Here is a 17,458-nt window from a genome sequence, read left to right on the forward strand (position 1 = left end):
GACTCACCCTCACAGTAGTTTTTCCCAGGTCACCATCTCCAGAGTCTGGGTAATGTCTCAGCAATCAGCCTCTCACTACAGCCTTTTTGCCTGACACCTTAATTTGATCTGTCATTTCACAGCCCTGTAGCTCTATCTGAACAGGTGGAATATGACAGATTCCTCTCATCATTTTAGTCTTTGTCAAACACTGTTATTAATTCACCTTAATCTACACATTTCTGGATTTTCCCATAAGCATTCTCCTTTCTCTCATCAACAGCTGCATTTTAACACTCTGTGATTCCTTCCCACATTGCCATCTGCCTTCCCAGCCTGTCCTGGGTGTACAGCATGGGTTTGCTTCTTTGGGGTCTTACCTGGAGTTTCCACTTCTGCTTTTGAAGTACTTCAACAATAGTCAGCAAAGTAAAACTAAGGGCCAAAATTCCTGGTGGTCAATTGCTTGGGTTTAGTCATTCTGGCCACAGAACACCTGGGGAAATTCTATCTGTCTTCTTGCTGCTAGTATTTCACTAACATGTATGTGTAGCTATAAGCTGCCTTGCAGGCATCCAGGTTAGGTGGTAGAGGTGAACATGAGCTCTCTGCTTTCTTGAAAATGACACAATTCATCTTTTAAAGGGAATTACTTTACCTTACTTTGATTAACACTGGTGGAAGGGGATCTGCCATCATTGGTGCTTGCTGCTGGTTTCACCCTGTGGAACTCAGGCTGCCCATAGCAAAGCCAGTCATGGTTTCCATACTTCTTTTAATTATAGTAAGAAACTCTGACAAGAAGTTCTACTTTTCTGATTGTTTGAAGGAAAATAATGAAAATCTGGAACTCAGGAGATTGTGCAATACAGGGAGATGTCCAGATGAAACTGTATTCAAACTCTGTTGAATGTGAATCTGTTTGTGTCTGGCAGAGGACACACAAGAGAGAAAATTCAATGCATTTCTCTTGACAACAATGTTCTTTTTCTTGTAAATAAGGTAAAGTTTGCAGATATGAATCTTATAGCTTGAAGTCTACTCAAGTGAGCCCTGTGTGCAGCAGCAGGGGCTTTTTGCAGGGCAGAGATGGCTGGTATGAGCCTCCAGCATCTCCTTTGCAAAAAATTTCCTGAATTCTTTCTGAAGCTGAGTTGTCCAATGTCCTTCCCCACCATCTCATTGCTGTCACTCATTACTTCACTAACTTCCCTCCCCTTCCCCCAGTCTGCCCCTTCCCAGATGAGAACTGCTGTCAGCTCCAGCAGATGGAGCCCCCTCCTGCTCCCAGCTTCTCCAGGCTACTGACAGCCCTCTTTTCTGGCTCAACCATCATCCTAGAGCAGCTGGAGGGCAGGAAAAGGCTCCTCTTCACCAGCTTCTAGTACAGGCTCCAGTCCCACAGTCCTTTTTATACATTCCCATTTAATTACTTTCTGAGCCCACTCCAAAACAAGACTATTGCACTTTCTAAGACAAGACTTCCTGGAGTTTGAATCTTTCCAGTTCAAACTCTCAAAGACTTAGGATCATAGAAGGTTTTGTGGCCACCAACTCCACACACAAAACTAAAAGTTTCTAGGTCCAAACCCATTAAAAATAGAAAATCATATTTTATTTGCGAGTTCCAAAATCATTAAAAACAGGGGGAAAATCACATTTTGTTCACCATAAAGTGTTGATTTGTCACAAAAACAAACAAACAAACAAAAAGAAACACCCCCCCCCCCCCCCAGTATAAAACATACACCAAAGTATGCAGCTTGGGCAAGAAAGCCACTATCCACACTCCTTCATGTCCAGAAAAATGACAAAGCCCTGAGAGGAAGTGACAGCTGAACACCCTGCTGCTCTGTTCCCAAGGAACCATTATCACAGTGAGAGAGATGTTCCTCAGCACACCAAATGTATTCGTTCTCTCCTCAGTCTTTTTTCCCCCCTTTACCTGTATTCACTTGTATTACAAGTGAAGTCAGTTTCTCTTCACCCAAACCCTTCCTGCCCATGTAGATACTCAAGTCTGTGTTCTCAAATACATTACAAACTTCATAACTTTTCATTTATTTCCTTATTTCAGCAAAATTTGGAATAACAGCACTACAAGGTAGTTGTAACCTTCACTTTAAGTTCTGCTTCTTTTGGCCCTACCATAACACTGTTTGAATCTTATAAAAAAGCACTTTGGGTCTCCTTTGGAAGGGAAAACCCAAATTTGAGCGAAAGAAGCAGAAAACAACCTGATGGGTAAAGCATTGATGAAAATAGGAGAGCAGACAAACCAGAATTCAGTGGTTACTCTTTCATTCTTACAGAGCCTAAAGGCAGAATATGGAAACATGAGGTTTTTGGATTAAAGACAGATGAGGGCTGAGCACAGGGCATGACAGAGAAGATAGCTCTTTAGGGATCCCGAGGGGAATAATGAGAAATTGAAAGCAGCCTGCTTTTCACCATGTTTAAACCTTATTTCCTGTGATGGCAATTTTTTTGCCACTCAGTATTTGTATTTGTTTAGACAACACACACACACGGAGTATACTCAACATCAAATCCTGAGCAGCCTCCCAGCACACTGAGCAAGGCTTAGACAGAGAAGAATTATTCATGTTCCCTGAGCTTCAGTGCCAGGCAGCAGCACACCCATTCCCCTCTGCTGACCACACACCTCTGGGGTGGCAGAGCACAGCAGAAGACAGCAGCTGCACCCCAGGGCACAAACACACACACGCACACACACACACACACACACACACACACACAGAGCACCTTTGGGCTCCAGCTGGGAGCACCAGAATGTCTTTACTCCCCCCCACACCCGTATCTGCAGTCCAGCTGGATACCAGTTGGATGGAGTTAAGCATGCCCAGTCCAGCAGCCTGGGGAGCCTGCAATGGATTATCCTCCCCTCTCAACCTACACATCTGGTGAGAACTCAATGCCTAATTGACATGTTCCTCCCCAAAGACTAAAACACTAAAAATAAATAATATGACTCGCTTTCATTTGGGGGCTGGATTTTAAAGAGGCAGGGCTGTTGATCTGCCTTTTTTTTTTTTTTTTGCCTAGTACCTTTCCAATATTAAAAGGAAAAAACCCACATATATAGACACTAAAAAACAGTTGTCCAAAGAGCCATTTCAATGTTGCTTGTATACGATGGCAGTCACAGTGGGAATCTCGTGCTCCTTTTTCTTGGAATCCACCACGTGGCTGTACCGCTCTCCCCGGTGACGCTCCAGGTAAGGGCCCCAGTTTGCTGCAGGCCGGCAGCAGCTGACAATGCGCTGCAAAGCAAAACCAAGAGGCATTTCATGTCTTCCTTTAGTCCAAGCTACTTTTAAAATTCAGTAAAATTATAGCTCTAGGCATGCACTGCAACTCAACAAATGGCAAATCACCAAAGTTGTTTAAAATGGTTCCAAATATCCTTGGGGTTGGTGGGTTCTGGACACTGAAGTCAAAGAACAGGGAAAGCTGTGACCAACACAACTGTTTGGGAAAGCTTGCCAAGAGCAGAAAATATCTCAGATCTGTCACTTCCTTCTGTGAGGAACAGGAGGCAAAACTCCAGAAAATTATATGGGGATAGTAAGCGATAGAAATTCTTCAGAGAATTTAAAGAAGCTGGAATAGCAACAGAACTGATGAAGAATCTCTCTCGAATGGTGTGCGTGCACTCCCAAAGAATTAGACTATCTTTTTATCAGAACATGGTAGGGTAGATGCACCTTTGAGGCAACTACCAGAGATAATGCTTTGGTATAAAAATCCATTTGAAAAACATATCAAAGTAGTAGATGTGTTGGAGAAATAAGCACAGGTGGTCCTGATAATATCAAAGAAATTCAGATTTGAGGCTATATCAGTGGGGTTTTTTTCCCTTACCTCAAAAAGGTTTCCTTCAGCTTTAAGTATTTTTATAATAGCAACAACGGGAATCCAGATGACGCAGAAGATGATCATGCACCAGCCAACAATGCTTCCCCAGACTGGGTATAACACTGAGCCATAAGTGGGATTTGAAAATGTGATCAAAGACCAGACCAAAATAGCCTAGAAAAAAATGGCAAAAACAATAAGAGAAAAGCAGGTTTCCAGCAACATTGAATTTGCCCTGCTTCCAAGTTGGTTTAATAAAAAAAGGGCTGTCTACAAGTTCTGCACAGTTCCCTCTTGTTTTCTGAGTGTGAGAACAGTTGTGCAGGATTTGGTATTCAGTCATCACCAAATAGCAAGACTGAAGGCTGTGACTGAAAACTGACACCAGTGCAGAGATGCACTAAGTATATTTATGTTTAAACAGAACTTGATCTCTGGGTTCTCTTTAAATCTTATGTTGGATAATATGTGTGTTGCTGGCTGAGCCCAGTACCCTCCTCTATATGTTTAATGCGTTCCTCTATTCCATTATTTACAGGAATACAGGAAAGAATCTAAGATTAGAAATTGGCAAATATTGCTTCAGAAATTGGATAGTTTTAAGCAGCATTTTCTAAACTCTAGTCTGGGCAGATTACAGGTAATATGCTGGCCAGAGTGACTTGCCACTGTTCCTGGATTGGGGATGTTAATAAATTCTGTCATAGTAACATAATCCAACCATTTACATTCACAATTGGAAGTACAGGAGTAACAAAAACCAGACATGCAACAGGACATTTAAAGGTCTCAGTTAGACAGGAGAACAGTAGAACATCTGACCCAAAAATGGGATTTCCCTGAAAAGGTTTTCAAACCAAACTCAGTCTAAAATTAAGATAATCCAGCTGCCAAGGCAGAGGCTCTAATTGCCCTGTGTTAGTCCTTGGGAGTGTAGACTCAGCTCTCTAGTAACTGATCTCAAGCTCCAGCCTCTCCTGGAGGGGATCAAAGGAGGAGGGAGTGTATCAGAAAGCAGAGACAGCCCATAGTTCACTTCACTGGCACAGCTATGCCCCATCTTTATACACAGAGCCTGAGCAGTCAGCCCTGAATCTTCACAAAGAAACCTCTTCAATATTAAGTTACTAAGTTCTGTCACATTAACACAATCCAGTCATGTGCACGCACCATTAGCAGCGCAGGAGTGATGAAAAACCAGCACAATTTCCACCACAGCCAGAATGAACTGCTCTTCTTTCCAATCATCATTTCAATGTCTTCAATGAACCTTTTTCCTCCTGTTGGAAGACAATCATGAGACTCACTGTAAAGCAGGTACCTCCCTTGCAGGTGGGGTTACTCAAAAGTGATCAAAGAAAAGCAATAATTAAGGACAGTTTCTCCAGTTCTGCATTAAAGTTTTTTTTTAATTATATTATTATTCAGATGATTAGCTTATAAGTTCTTTATTGCAATAATTAGTATTTTATATCCCTGGCACTGCTCAAGGCCAGGCTGGATGGGGCTTTGAGAAACCTGATCTATTGGAAGGTGTCCCTGCCCATGACAGGGGCTTGGAACAGGATGATCTTTCAAGTCCCTTCCACCCCAAAACCATACTGTGACTCTATGATATACACTGCTCCTGGGACTGCTTACTTTAATTATGTATTTTCAATGCAAATAATTTACCGTAAATGTAGACGATGCCTACTATCTCCAGGACACCTGAAATGAGGATTCCCCATCCAGCACAGAAGTGATCTATTAGGTTAACCCAGTAAATTCCTGCCTGCAGAACAAACATTAGAGGTTAAAATTTGAGTAGTAACATACAAATACTATGCATTTGTTCAAGACAATTTAACTAATCGTGACTCTGAGTTTTTAGGTTCACAGTTCTCCAGGTCAAGTACAGATTTGTGATTATTTTCTTTAAATCCTCTATGTAAAGTTGAAAAGCACATCTAACAAAATACTATAGATGTTAAAACCAAGATCTGTGTAGATGCAGAGCATATATAAACAGCTGAGAGGAAGAATTAAATTTGGAACTTACAGGAATAAAGTTAGGGCTGAAGTTTTTATACTGAACTACAGCAATAGCTATACCAGTTATCAGTTCTGGGAGGCTTCAATCTTCCTACATGCATGACTTCCCCATGGGGTTAACCACAGCTTTAAACACCAGCATGCAATAGCAGGATCCCAGAGCAGGAAACAATCTCTGAGCCATTCCACACTCTTGTGTACTGAGTCCCTTGCAGGCTTCCCCACCACCCTGTTTCATGACTTACGTACTGTGCTTGACCATACAAATGTCTTCTCACCACAATTACCTACTTCACATTCTCAGTCTAATTAAACACATAAATCTGCATTTCTAGATGGAGTAATAGCAGTGAACCTTTATACCCTTAAAAGCAATTGCCTCAAGAAATTTTACACAGCATACTTAAAATTCCTTTTCTGTATATCTATTTATATAAATATACACATGCAGGAGAAGCAACCATGCAATCTACAAATGCTCATGAGCTAATGGGGTTTTATTACATGGATAGGCCATTCCTCAATTCCTGTCCTGTTTGCTAGTGAGTTCTGAACAAAAAGATCCCATCAGCATTTATTAGCAGTACCCACTGTGCTGTGGACATGTTCTATGTGTGTCCTTGTGATTACACAAATAAATTCCTGAACTGAGGAACCATAAATCAGGCTGATCATTCACAGGCTCTCTAAAGGCCTTCTATTTAAAAGCATGTCTCAGTTCAATAATCACAGAAAACCTTAGGCTCTTCAAGCTTTCCCTGGGAATTGCTTGCTTGTGTGTTGAGGCACACTGTCAAAATTCAAGGGTCTCTAAGATTTATCCACAAAGACAGGAACAGTTGGAAAAGGTATTTTGATTTGAGTTCATCACTTGCAGCATAACTAAACTCACTACCAAAAAAACTTTATTTTTTACCTGAGTAACACAGATAAGCCCAAGTAAAAACAATACTGCACACAGACCCAGGGTTATAGGTACTCTTAATTTTTTCATCACGTTGGGATTTATATCTTGAATGGTGGTTATAAGTGTTTCTGCAAAGGAAGAAGAAGTGAGTTTGAGCAGCAAAATTAAGAAAGGCAACAGTCATTTGAAAAGCCATGAGACATTTAAAACCCCACTTACCTATTGAGGCAAACTGGGAGTCAAGGCCCAAAAGCACAAGCATGAAGAAAAACAAGAAGGACCACAGAGGAGAAACTGGTAACTGGGAGAGAGCCTCTGGGTAGGCTACAAAGGCCAGTTCAAACCCTGGAAAGTAGTGGAGAGAAGGATGTTATTGTCATGCCTTGGCCAATGCAAGTCCCAGTACCAACAGTGTGACCATCAGCCTACCTGAGTCCACCACCTCTGCGACAGGCCTCTGAGACACAAATGCCATATGTCCCAGGATGGAGAATATTGCAAACCCAGCAAACACGCTGGTGGCACAGTTGGTCACACAAACTACAATGGCATCTGAGTAGCAGTTGTTGTGGAACTTGTTGTATGAAGACAAAGCAACAAGCCCGCCCCACGCCACGGACAGGGAGTAAAATATCTGGGTGGCTGCATCTTTCCAAACCTGCCAAAAAAAAAGAACAGGAGAATTGCTGTATTACTTATAGTATTTATCATAAACATTTAAGTCTGTCCTCCATTGAAGCTCAAAGGTATTTTTTTTTCATTCAGCCTGTATATCTAATACTATTTCATATGAATTTTAGGGAGGATAGAATATAGCATGCTGGTTACCTTTCAGTCTCAATCACTAACAGTATCTCTATGATGTCTAAAGGTCACATCCCAAGCATGTTGCCAAATACTTAAATCTTATTGGGCTAACCCTGAAGAAAAGATTAGATTTGTTCACATAGGTGGATTGCTGAGATATGAATCTTGGCACAGAGACAACAAATAATGACAACAAGGACTGGCTGCAGGAGGGAGAGCTTCCATGTACCCTCCCACTTGTGTGACCCAAACAAACCACTCTTGCCTCTGATGTAGCCCCTCAGCTAGTGCCAAGCACCTATATAAATACCACAAATAAATATCACACCTAATGGTTGCTTTTGATAAAACTGCAATAATATTGGCATAAGCCAGAACAAAGAAAGTTCTGGCCTTCTTTGCATGAGGTGCCCTTCCTGGTCCACCTAATTACCCAAGGTAATTTCCCAGGCAAGGCATAGCCTGAATTTCAAACTCAGGGATCCCTTCAGCCTTATGAAAAAGTCCCTTAAAATTATCAGCAAGAACTTTCTCAGCAGATCTTGCTAAGATTAAATTCCAGCTGATCCCCAAGAACTGTTTAGAAGCAATAGCACAGTTCTCATCACTGGTGTGGCAGGGAGGGGGAAGGAGGTGACTGTCTTTCAGTTTGAGAGTAGCTGGAATAGGGGCTTGGACTTTTTACACAACCAGCTGCTGATACAAAATACAGGGTAGGACCTGAAGCACCTGACTGGATGAAAAAGAAGCCACAGGAAACCAGGAAAGTGTGTCACACTTCTGGGGCTGAACTTCGTCTCACCTCTGCCTCCATCAGCTTGGTGATGTTGGACTGTGTCCCAATGTAGTACTCGATGCCATCCATAGCACCTTCCAGGGTGGCACCTCGCACCAAGAGGACCAGCAGGATGACATATGGGAAGAGTGCAGTAAAGTAGACAACCTGCAGAGAGATGGGCAGGGACACACATTAGGTGTGAGAGGATCCACAAACCTTCATGCAGGAGGACTGGACAGGCTTTAGGCTAAGGTCTGCTGGTACAAAAGAAAAACAGGCAACCAGAGAAGTGAACACATGCCAACCACCAAACCATCTGGCTTAGCCGGTTCTGGAGCTGCATTCCAGCAGAAGCAGAAGGCCCAAGCCACATACCCACTTTTGAGATAGCACTTGACCAGTTTCAGAAATGCATTTTTCTGGCATGATTTACTGCTGTAGCAAGGTCTGAACTCAGCTACCCCAGACGTCTCTTGCCAGGTAGTACTTCTAGCAAGTGCAAACTGAAAGCCAGGAAAAACTAGGTGACCAGGGTAGAATTATCTCCTGATGAGCTCCCTGCTACTCCCCCCACCACCCTCCGCAAAAGAAAGCCAAAACAAAAAATTTTCTTAAAAGTCACTGTTCTGGAAGCTTTCTTTACAGGAGCAAGGACTTTTAGGTTCTCTCAAACACAGTACTATTCCAGTGTACTAGCACAATGGGACCAAGGCCAGCAGTACAGTTATTGCCGCACAGGCCACGCTCAACAATACTCTGGTTTCTTGAGTCTTTTCAGTGTCATTCAGACAGGTAATTGACCCAGGACTGCTGGCTCCACCAAGCCAGAGTATTGTACCATTGCGTGCTGAGTCTGACATTTCCAAAGACCTCCTTCATGCTTGCCTAGAATGGACAATTCTCTCTGCCTTTCATGTGTGTACTCCTGCCCAGCTAGATTCTTCCAAGTCTCACCTTGCTCTCCATAAACGATTGCCTTTGTGCCAGAAAAAAAGGGGCAACAGGAAGAGCAACTACCAGGAACCCAAAGAACCTGAGCCATGCAGCCAAATAATTGAGGCTGGGAAAGCACAGATACTCCACCCCCAAAGCACTAAAACAAGGACAGAAAGCTCCAAATAGAAAGCAAAACAGAAGGAGACATCACACTGAATAGAGGAAAGGAGGCAGCAAGGAACCAAAGAAGGGCACAATGACAGAAGGAAAAGGGGTGGGGGGAAATCTGTGCAGAGAAGGTGAACAAAAGAACAAAGGCAACTGAGGCTGAAGATGTAAATGATGGACATGCAGCATGAAAGTGAGAAAAGAGTATGAGAAGGAAGGAACAAAACCAAGAAAAGGGTCTTAGGTGAGGAAGGATGAAATTCAGCCTGCCCGAGAAAAACTCCAGAAAACCACACTGCAACTTGTGGAAATGGGAGCTCAGCAGAGACAGAATCTGAAAACAAGCATCTAAGTACCTTGTCCCTACAAATAACTTCAGCTCTTGGGAACAAACAACGTTTCACAATCCGTCAGGAACCTGCACACACACACACCTGTTCACAGCACCTGACCTGTATGGTCCAACCATCTCAACCAGACTGGAAGTACAAAATAATCACCGGGTGTTCCCAGGGCGTGTGCCCATGTGTGCCATCACATGCACGCTTCCATCACACAGCCCAGGCAATGGCTAAAACTCAGCTGGAATCACCGGCACAACAGCAAGATCCCAAAATACAGGGCAGCCTGGTGGAGTGGAGGCCCAGGAGTTAAGTAATGGCTGTGTAATCAGCACCTTAGTCATACTTTATGTCACAGTTATGAAGCCGAGGAGCAGGAGGGAAGCCAAATGCTGAGCCCAGCAGAGGAGGGGGGGTCTTAGGACTGCATCCTGCCTTGTGCTAAACTTCCCTGGGTCCAACTGACATTGGGAGGGCAGAATCAGGCTAAAAGTCATCTCCTTGGTCTTCCTAACATACCTTTCCAGAAGATTTGATTCCTTTATACAGGGCAGCTCCAACAATAATCCAGGAGAGGAGGAGGCAGAGAGCCAGGTACCAGACGATCCTGCCGGTCTCGTCCAGCCCACTCGAGCGCTGCAGAGTCACTTTGCTGAAAGCACACGATGCTCCTGTGAGGAGGAGATGGCAGCAGCACACATACACACCTCACACACCTCCTCTTCAACTACTTCTCAGGAAAAACTGAGCTGCTGTGTGAGGCTATTACGACACTCTGCAGCCTCTTCCAAGAGTGTGCAATCAGAATTGCATGATTGGCAATGAGAATATATTTAACTGTATATTTAACTGCATTTTCTCCCTCTTTTTGAAGTCTACCAGCTCTCATCTCTCCACACATCTCCTGTAAGACCCACCTAAGATATTCTGTGTTAATCATGAAATTCTGACAGGAAGAGCCTAAAAGAATCAGTTTCCAGGAACCCAGGGAACATGAGGCAAATTGAGACCATGGGGCAATAAAGAAATGGCAATTTTACAACAGGCCCAGATTCAGAATAAGGTGAATATATTTTACACAGTAACTCCTGAGAAAAATAAAAAGTATATGCTATATGTAAAGATGCCAAGTAGTGCCAACCAGGACTCCAGAGAGGAGGACTTCTTTAAATGGGAGTATTTTTCAATTGGTTAAAGGTTGACTCACTTGCTTCTCTTTATATACATAATTTCTCTTAAAAAGGCCAAACTTATCAATTAAATTTTAAGTCCCCTCTCTAGTGATCTGCATGCCCATGTCCCTTGACTAGATTTTTTCTGGACTGCAAGATAAGACAAAAGTAAAAGGTACATCCAAAACCACAATGCATAAAAAGGTATTTTTAGTAATTTCTTTAAAGTATTTACTTACTTCCAGTATTGCTCACTGGGAAATTGCACTGGTTTGTAGCTTATGGTGCCATTTATACACGTGAGATTGTTGCCCGTGACGAATGAGTAGTTTGCACGAATGATTTCCCCATTCAAGGTTGCATTGCAGTCATTTACTGAAATTAAGAAAAAGGAATCATTAACACTGGGATGACTATTATTAAAAAAATCAGACTGATACAGCAAATGTGTTTCCTAAGCAATTACACCTTTGGTTTGCCTGCTTACAATATTTGGAAACAAACCTGAAATGTCACTTGCAGCTGTGACTTCGCTACTTGACTGAAATCAAAACACCAAGAATCTGGTGTGCTCACCACGTCTTCCTTATCCTCAAGAATACTTATAAAAATCAAATTGAGCATAGTTAAAATTGTAGCCTTGTTTACTCTATGAAAACCTTTGTCCCAAACCAAGGTGACACATGGATCTTCTGTGACACATTCATCTTATCGTGGCAGAGGGCTTGTTAGAACACTTTAAATATTTTCCTTGGAGGAACGGAAACTGGGGTTGGGAATTTTTTGCCAGAACATACAATAAAAAACACTTTATCAGCATATGTATCAGCACTTATTGGAAATTCTTGTTGAAGCCTATTTCAGGACAGCTTCTTCAGTTCAGTTTTGTGTTCCCCCAAAACTTACAAATTAGGTGCTGAAATCTCTTTTTGTTTTGCCAATATATAATCATTGACTTTTTGTTACATAATACCTCTTAGAAGATATTTTTGGATATGGTTGAGATATATTTACATTAATACTGTAAACAATGCAATGCATCCTCATCTTGTCCTTGTTATTTTAATAATCACTGGTTACCAGGCAAGACATTTCCAGCTGCTAGCTGGTAATTACCTCACCAACTTCACCTTTTGCCTTAAACTGGTCTGATATGGAAACTGGTGAGATAAGTGTTTGGGCCCTAGTGTGCTGTGAAACACAAGAACAATGGTGTGGAGATACATTCTAAAGAGTTAATGAAGAGTGAAACCAGCGCCTCAGTGGTGCTTAGAATTACCATAGCCACAGGGGAGGCAAGGGGTAATGAAAAGACCTCGATAAAAACTACTGCAGTAGTTTGTCTCATGGAAGGAGACCAACTTTTTTTTGCCACAAAGCCTGATGAAATGGGAATGCAGTATTTCCAGTGATTGGAAATGTGTGTACTAGAGAAAAGCTGAGGTTTAAAAGGAATAGAAAAGGATCCAACAAGGTGATTTCAGTCCAGTTCTCTGTAGATTTCCCAAGCATCCAGAACTTTGCTGGTGGCAAAGAAGTGGATAAGCATCACTCCTCTGTGCTCAGAGGCAAAACTCCAGGAAGGACTTTTGAAGCCACGGGTAGCTGTCTTGTTCCTATACTCTCACCCAGAAAACAGTCCAATTACCAAAAACGATAATATTAAACTTTATCTGGTAAGTATGGTACCTATTTGTGTCTTGCTGCAGAATTCATCTGCCCAGGAAAAGCATTCTGACCACGGCAGCACTTTTTGAAATGAGGCAAAGAGGTAGTAGAGTGCATAAGCAATGATAACATTGTAGTAGATAGACACAAATGCTGAGATGATGACCATCGTGATGCCCACTCCTAGGAAAGAGAAACACAAAATATCTTGACCACCTCAAACTCAGGTTGCAAACCCCTTCCCCCACCAAAACAAATAGCCTTCACTTGACTTTTAAAAAGGCTGCTTGGGAAGAAGTTGAAGTTGGTTTATGTTTGGTTTTAAAATATTTTTTAACAGCAAACAAACAGTGAAATTTTAAACCCATTAAGTGATGGATATGATCCAAACTGACCATCTCAAACATAGTTTTGAAACAGAGTTTGAATCAGGCCCATAGAAAGATTGGACTATTTACAAAGCCTAAAGGAGAAATTCAGTATTTTGTTCTCTCCCCATTCAGAGGGAAACTTAGTAAAATAAAACAAACTGTACTAGGACTGCCCAAGCCATTTTAAAGATTCCACTGTAATGAATGCTTTAAACTATAGTAAATCCTTTAAATATTACGTTCTCCCCCTTGTTAAAATCAGTTTTGTTCTGTGAGTTTGAGAAAGCCTGAAAACTGTACCAGTCATCTTAGAAACCATGTATAAGTTTCTGTCTTTACAGGTACATAAATATATGCTGTGTTCAAAACCTTTTGCTCTAAGATAGACACACTGCTTTCATGAAAGTTTCTTGTGCTGCAGAACAGAGACTGGCAGAAAGAGTAAGCGTTGGGGCAACCAGTTTCTGTGGGTGACAAGCAAATTCTTGTTGCATCAGAAGGAAACTTCCTCGTTCCTACGTTAACTCCTCTGGTAGATTAAAACAAACAAAACCATTGCATAGTCCTTTACAGCCATGGTGCAGGACCAGGATGGACAGGTGTGAGTAGAGCACACGGGTAATTGTTTCCAAACAAATCTCCCCATGAAAGAGTTTGAAATACAAACCCTCACTACGAACTCCAACTACCACTACAGCATGCAATGATTTCTCTTATCTCAAGAGGCACCTCACTTTACAAAGCCAGAGTCTAGGCTATTTTATCACACCAGCAGATGACTCCCAAGGCAGCTGCTAGGTGATTGTGCACAATATTGCACAGAGCACCCAGACCTGTGTGCCTGTGCCCACACTGGCAGCCAAATACAGAATTAACCCATCTAACATACAATTTCCTTCCAAGCTACACTGGACGTGAAGCATAAAGAAACAGTGATAAAGTCAACTTCTAAAATTTATTTTCAATCTGTTGCACACATTACACCAGTTGTTTTACTGAGGTTTTCCCTCACACAGCAAAGCAGAGATATTTCCTTCTGCCTGGACAGCTGGAGTGAGGGTGATGTGCTGCTGAGCACAAGAATCTCTGATAAAACCTTCCATAACCAAGAACTTTTTTGGGGGAATCTTTACTCAACCTCTGTTGATTAACTGAATAATGAGTACTGGGTACATAATACTGACCCTGGAACATAGCTGCAGCATGGATATCGGTGTCTCAGAATTAGTAACTTCATGAAGAAATCATTATTTCAAAACAGTTTATTATTGGAATAAAATGAAAGATAAGAAAACCAACCTTGAAACAATGGTAGCATTCTCCAGACAGAAACTGGCCCTAGACTGGCAAACTGCCCAAGGGAACATTCCATGAAAAATAAGGGCAAGCCAGCTAACGCCAACATGATGGTGTAGGGGATTAGAAAAGCACCTGAGAGAAGGAGATAAAAAATGGGGGGAAAAGCACAGTCACACACACAGAGAAAACAGTGCATCTTTCAGCATTCACCACAGTTTTATCACATTTTATACTCCTCCTTTCTCCCCAGCTCCCCACTGTGGGGGCTTTTTTCCGAAACAGAGAGATTTGTTTCTAAATCCTGTTTTCTATAAGACTAAATAGTACCTGCAATGAATGTCAGAACTGCTGATTTTAAAAGAATGGCTTCTCTTATAGAAAGTAAAATAATTTTATAAAAAACTATTGAAGATGTGCTCTAATACAAGTAAGAACACTGTTCAGCTGCAGGCACCACCAGCCTTGTCCACTTTTTATTTAATCTTCCAACTTTTAATTTAAAGAGGAACAGAACCATTCCTGTGTGTGCTCAGCTGTGTTTTGCAACTGCCCTGTTAAGCAGCAACTGGACATCAAAGCATGAAGATTATTTTCTATGGTTGGCTGAGTCCTGTGTCAAACAACATCTCAGGATGGCTCTTGTTCAAGTCCATTTAAAAGTGCATGTTAACCTGATATCAGTGAGCACCTTGTTCTGTGAAAGGGACTGGCACTTCTTTGTGTGTGCACAGTAGACAGGGAAAGCGAGAGCACGAGTTTCATAAACACAACACGATATCCCTGCAGGAATCTGTCCTCATCACTCTCAGTGAATTTAAAGCAATCAAGGACCCAGTTCTGCAAGGAACTGCAAATACCTGATGTAACTTCAGGAAGTAAATTGTCCCAGAGAATTAACTGGATTTACTCCAGTGTTTCAAAACAAGGATGTAACAGTTGTCTTTATCAATCATGGGCAAGGGGCACAGAAAAGGATGCAAGCAATAGCACAAATATGCTTTAAATGCAAAATGTCTGCTGCAGCAGATAAGAAGAAATATCTAGTACAAGGGCTGATGTCACAACTTATTTTGTTTTCACAATTTTCTTCAACAAAACTCCAGGTAATGCAAACCAGCCCAGCTCACTCCAATAAAAATTCTGTACTGGGAATGCCTCCTTATGTTCCATGGGCAGCTGTGTGGGCTGTACTGCATTTACAGCCCGGAATTTTACTTCAACGACGGTTAGAAGAGCAAATAGGTACATATAAGTAAGTTCTCTGCAGTTACTATTTATGAACTCTTTAATTACCAGGGGTAGCCTGGCAAGTAGATAAAGCTCTGGAATACAAGCCAAGGAAACCAGTGCCTCTGCTTGGCTTTGCCACTAGTTCATTGTGTAAGCAGGCAGAAGCTCTCTCTGTCTCACACTTCCCAAGTGTTTGATCTGGGTAATTATTGAGCTGAGATAATTATTCCAGCTTAGAGTGTTTGCATGGAAAAACAAAGGTGCAGAGGGGATTCAACTGTTCTCTATAAACGTACCAGGTAAAGTATATAACCTAAACTTACCGGGAGGTAAGCACTGGGGAGGGTATTTAGACAAGTAGAGGATATTGGCACATGGACAAAAAGGTACATGTTATTTATGAGTAATTCAGAGGATGGAATTCTCAGGTAGAAATTTGCAACTCAAGCTAAATACTCTTTCCCTTCTCAGCTGGTACCCAAAAAGCACATAGGTGCCTCTTACTGCCCTTTCCCACCAGCAGGCTCTATCCCAGTTCCCAGAGTGATGTTCACATCCAGCTTTGACAGAACATGCCCAGCCTCAGAGCTGGCCCTTGGAGCTTGCTCTCCTCTCTCCCGGGGATAGCAAGGCGTGCCCACCCTGTGACCCTGCCGTTCAGCACAGGTACCTCCTCCATTCTGGTAGGCCAGGTAGGGAAAGCGCCAGACGTTGCCCAGGCCCACGGCATAGCCCACCAAGGACAGCAGGTAGTCGGCTTTGTTTGACCAGTTGCCACGCTCCAGGTTCTCATCGCTGTCACAGGAGTGGGCACCTCTTTCATTTGTGAAACTGAAGTCCTTTGAAGAGAAGAGGGAAGGCTTGTGATACCCACCAGGCAAGAAGGGCAATCATATCATGATTTCTCTGTCCAGAGACGCACCTTGGGGTAGCTGACCAGCCAGACAGGACGGGCAGAGTCAGTTTTTGAGCTGCCAGTCCACCTGATCCCTGGCAGGACAGCACAGACCTATGAGAGAGGGTCCCACCAGAGAGCCCAAACACTTCCACAATTTTGTCTTACTCCTGCCTTACTCCTTTGTGCTATCAGCTCCAGGAGACTCCTCTATTCTGCCCCCATACTCGTTCAGATGTTCACATCAGCACATACCTATACGCTCACTTTAAAAAACACCTGTCCTAGTGCCTTGCACATATGCTGAGGTGCTCATCCACCTTCCACTACCTGTCAGGATCTCACCTGCCCAGACAACTTCATACCTGCCCACAGCTGCCGACGTACCTGCACCTGGCTTGCCCGAGGGCCACTACGCCCACCTGGGCACCTCCACAACCCACCTGCCCAGGTGCACCCACACTCGCCTACATTCTCGCACACCTGCCCTGGTGCCTCCCCACCCCACCTGGCAGGGAGTCTCCAGCCAGCCTCTCCCGCCGCCTCACCTTCTTCTTCCCGCAGGACAGAAAGCCGGGCAGGCTGAGCATCCCCATCTCTGCCGCCGCAGCCGCTGCGCTCTGCCCGCGCCGCCCGCCGCCCGGCGCTTTATCGGACCGGCTGCCGCCCGCCCCTCGCTGCCCTGCCGGGAACCGCGGCCCCTGGGCTGCCCCAGGGCCCGGGCGGGGCCGCCTCCCGCCCCCGGGGCAGCCCCTCGCAGCCCGTGCCCGCTTCCCCGCCGTACCCCGCCCGCTGACCCTCCTCCGGCCCCGCGCCCACTTCCTCGGGAACACCCACCTGCCTAACACCTTGCGCGGTCACTGCCCACTTCCCCTCCTAAACACTGCCTGCCCTCCGCACGCCCTCGCTCCTCGCCTTACCCCGACCCACTTCCCTGCCACGAACCTGCCGGGGCTCGCTCCCCCGGTCAGGGCTCTTCAGCTCTCCTTGCACC

General features: G+C 43.6%; 1 protein-coding gene across 1 annotated transcript; it reads right to left on the bottom strand.

The window, feature by feature from the left end:
- Positions 1–1,572: 1,572 nt before the first annotated feature.
- SLC6A14 (solute carrier family 6 member 14) lies at positions 1,573–17,170 on the bottom strand. Its single transcript, XM_059859074.1, has 14 exons — positions 17,013–17,170; positions 16,240–16,408; positions 14,340–14,471; positions 12,691–12,852; positions 11,241–11,376; positions 10,349–10,481; positions 8,409–8,549; positions 7,229–7,457; positions 7,019–7,144; positions 6,809–6,927; positions 5,533–5,632; positions 5,029–5,138; positions 3,865–4,032; positions 1,573–3,263 (listed from the first exon to the last, which is right to left on the bottom strand). Exons 1-14 carry the CDS (start codon positions 17,058–17,060, stop codon positions 3,117–3,119), a joined length of 1,920 nt encoding a protein of 639 aa, XP_059715057.1. The 5' UTR covers positions 17,061–17,170; the 3' UTR covers positions 1,573–3,116.
- Between the last annotated feature and the right edge of the window lie 288 nt (positions 17,171–17,458).

This window comes from Haemorhous mexicanus, chromosome 14 (assembly GCF_027477595.1).
Source record: "Haemorhous mexicanus isolate bHaeMex1 chromosome 14, bHaeMex1.pri, whole genome shotgun sequence".
In the NCBI taxonomy this organism is placed as follows: domain Eukaryota; kingdom Metazoa; phylum Chordata; class Aves; order Passeriformes; family Fringillidae; genus Haemorhous; species Haemorhous mexicanus.

Coding starts and splice junctions, on each gene's coding strand:
- SLC6A14 (XM_059859074.1), bottom strand. CDS start 17,060: ATGGGGATGCTCAGCCTGCCCGGCTTTCTGTCCTGCGGGAAGAAGAAG. Junction 16,409..17,012: donor TGTCCTGCGGGAAGAAGAAG/GTGAGGCGGCGG, acceptor TTCTCTTCAAAG/GACTTCAGTTTCACAAATGA. Junction 10,482..11,240: donor CCCAGTGAGCAATACTGGAA/GTAAGTAAATAC, acceptor GTGTGCTTTCAG/CAAAGTGACTCTGCAGCGCT.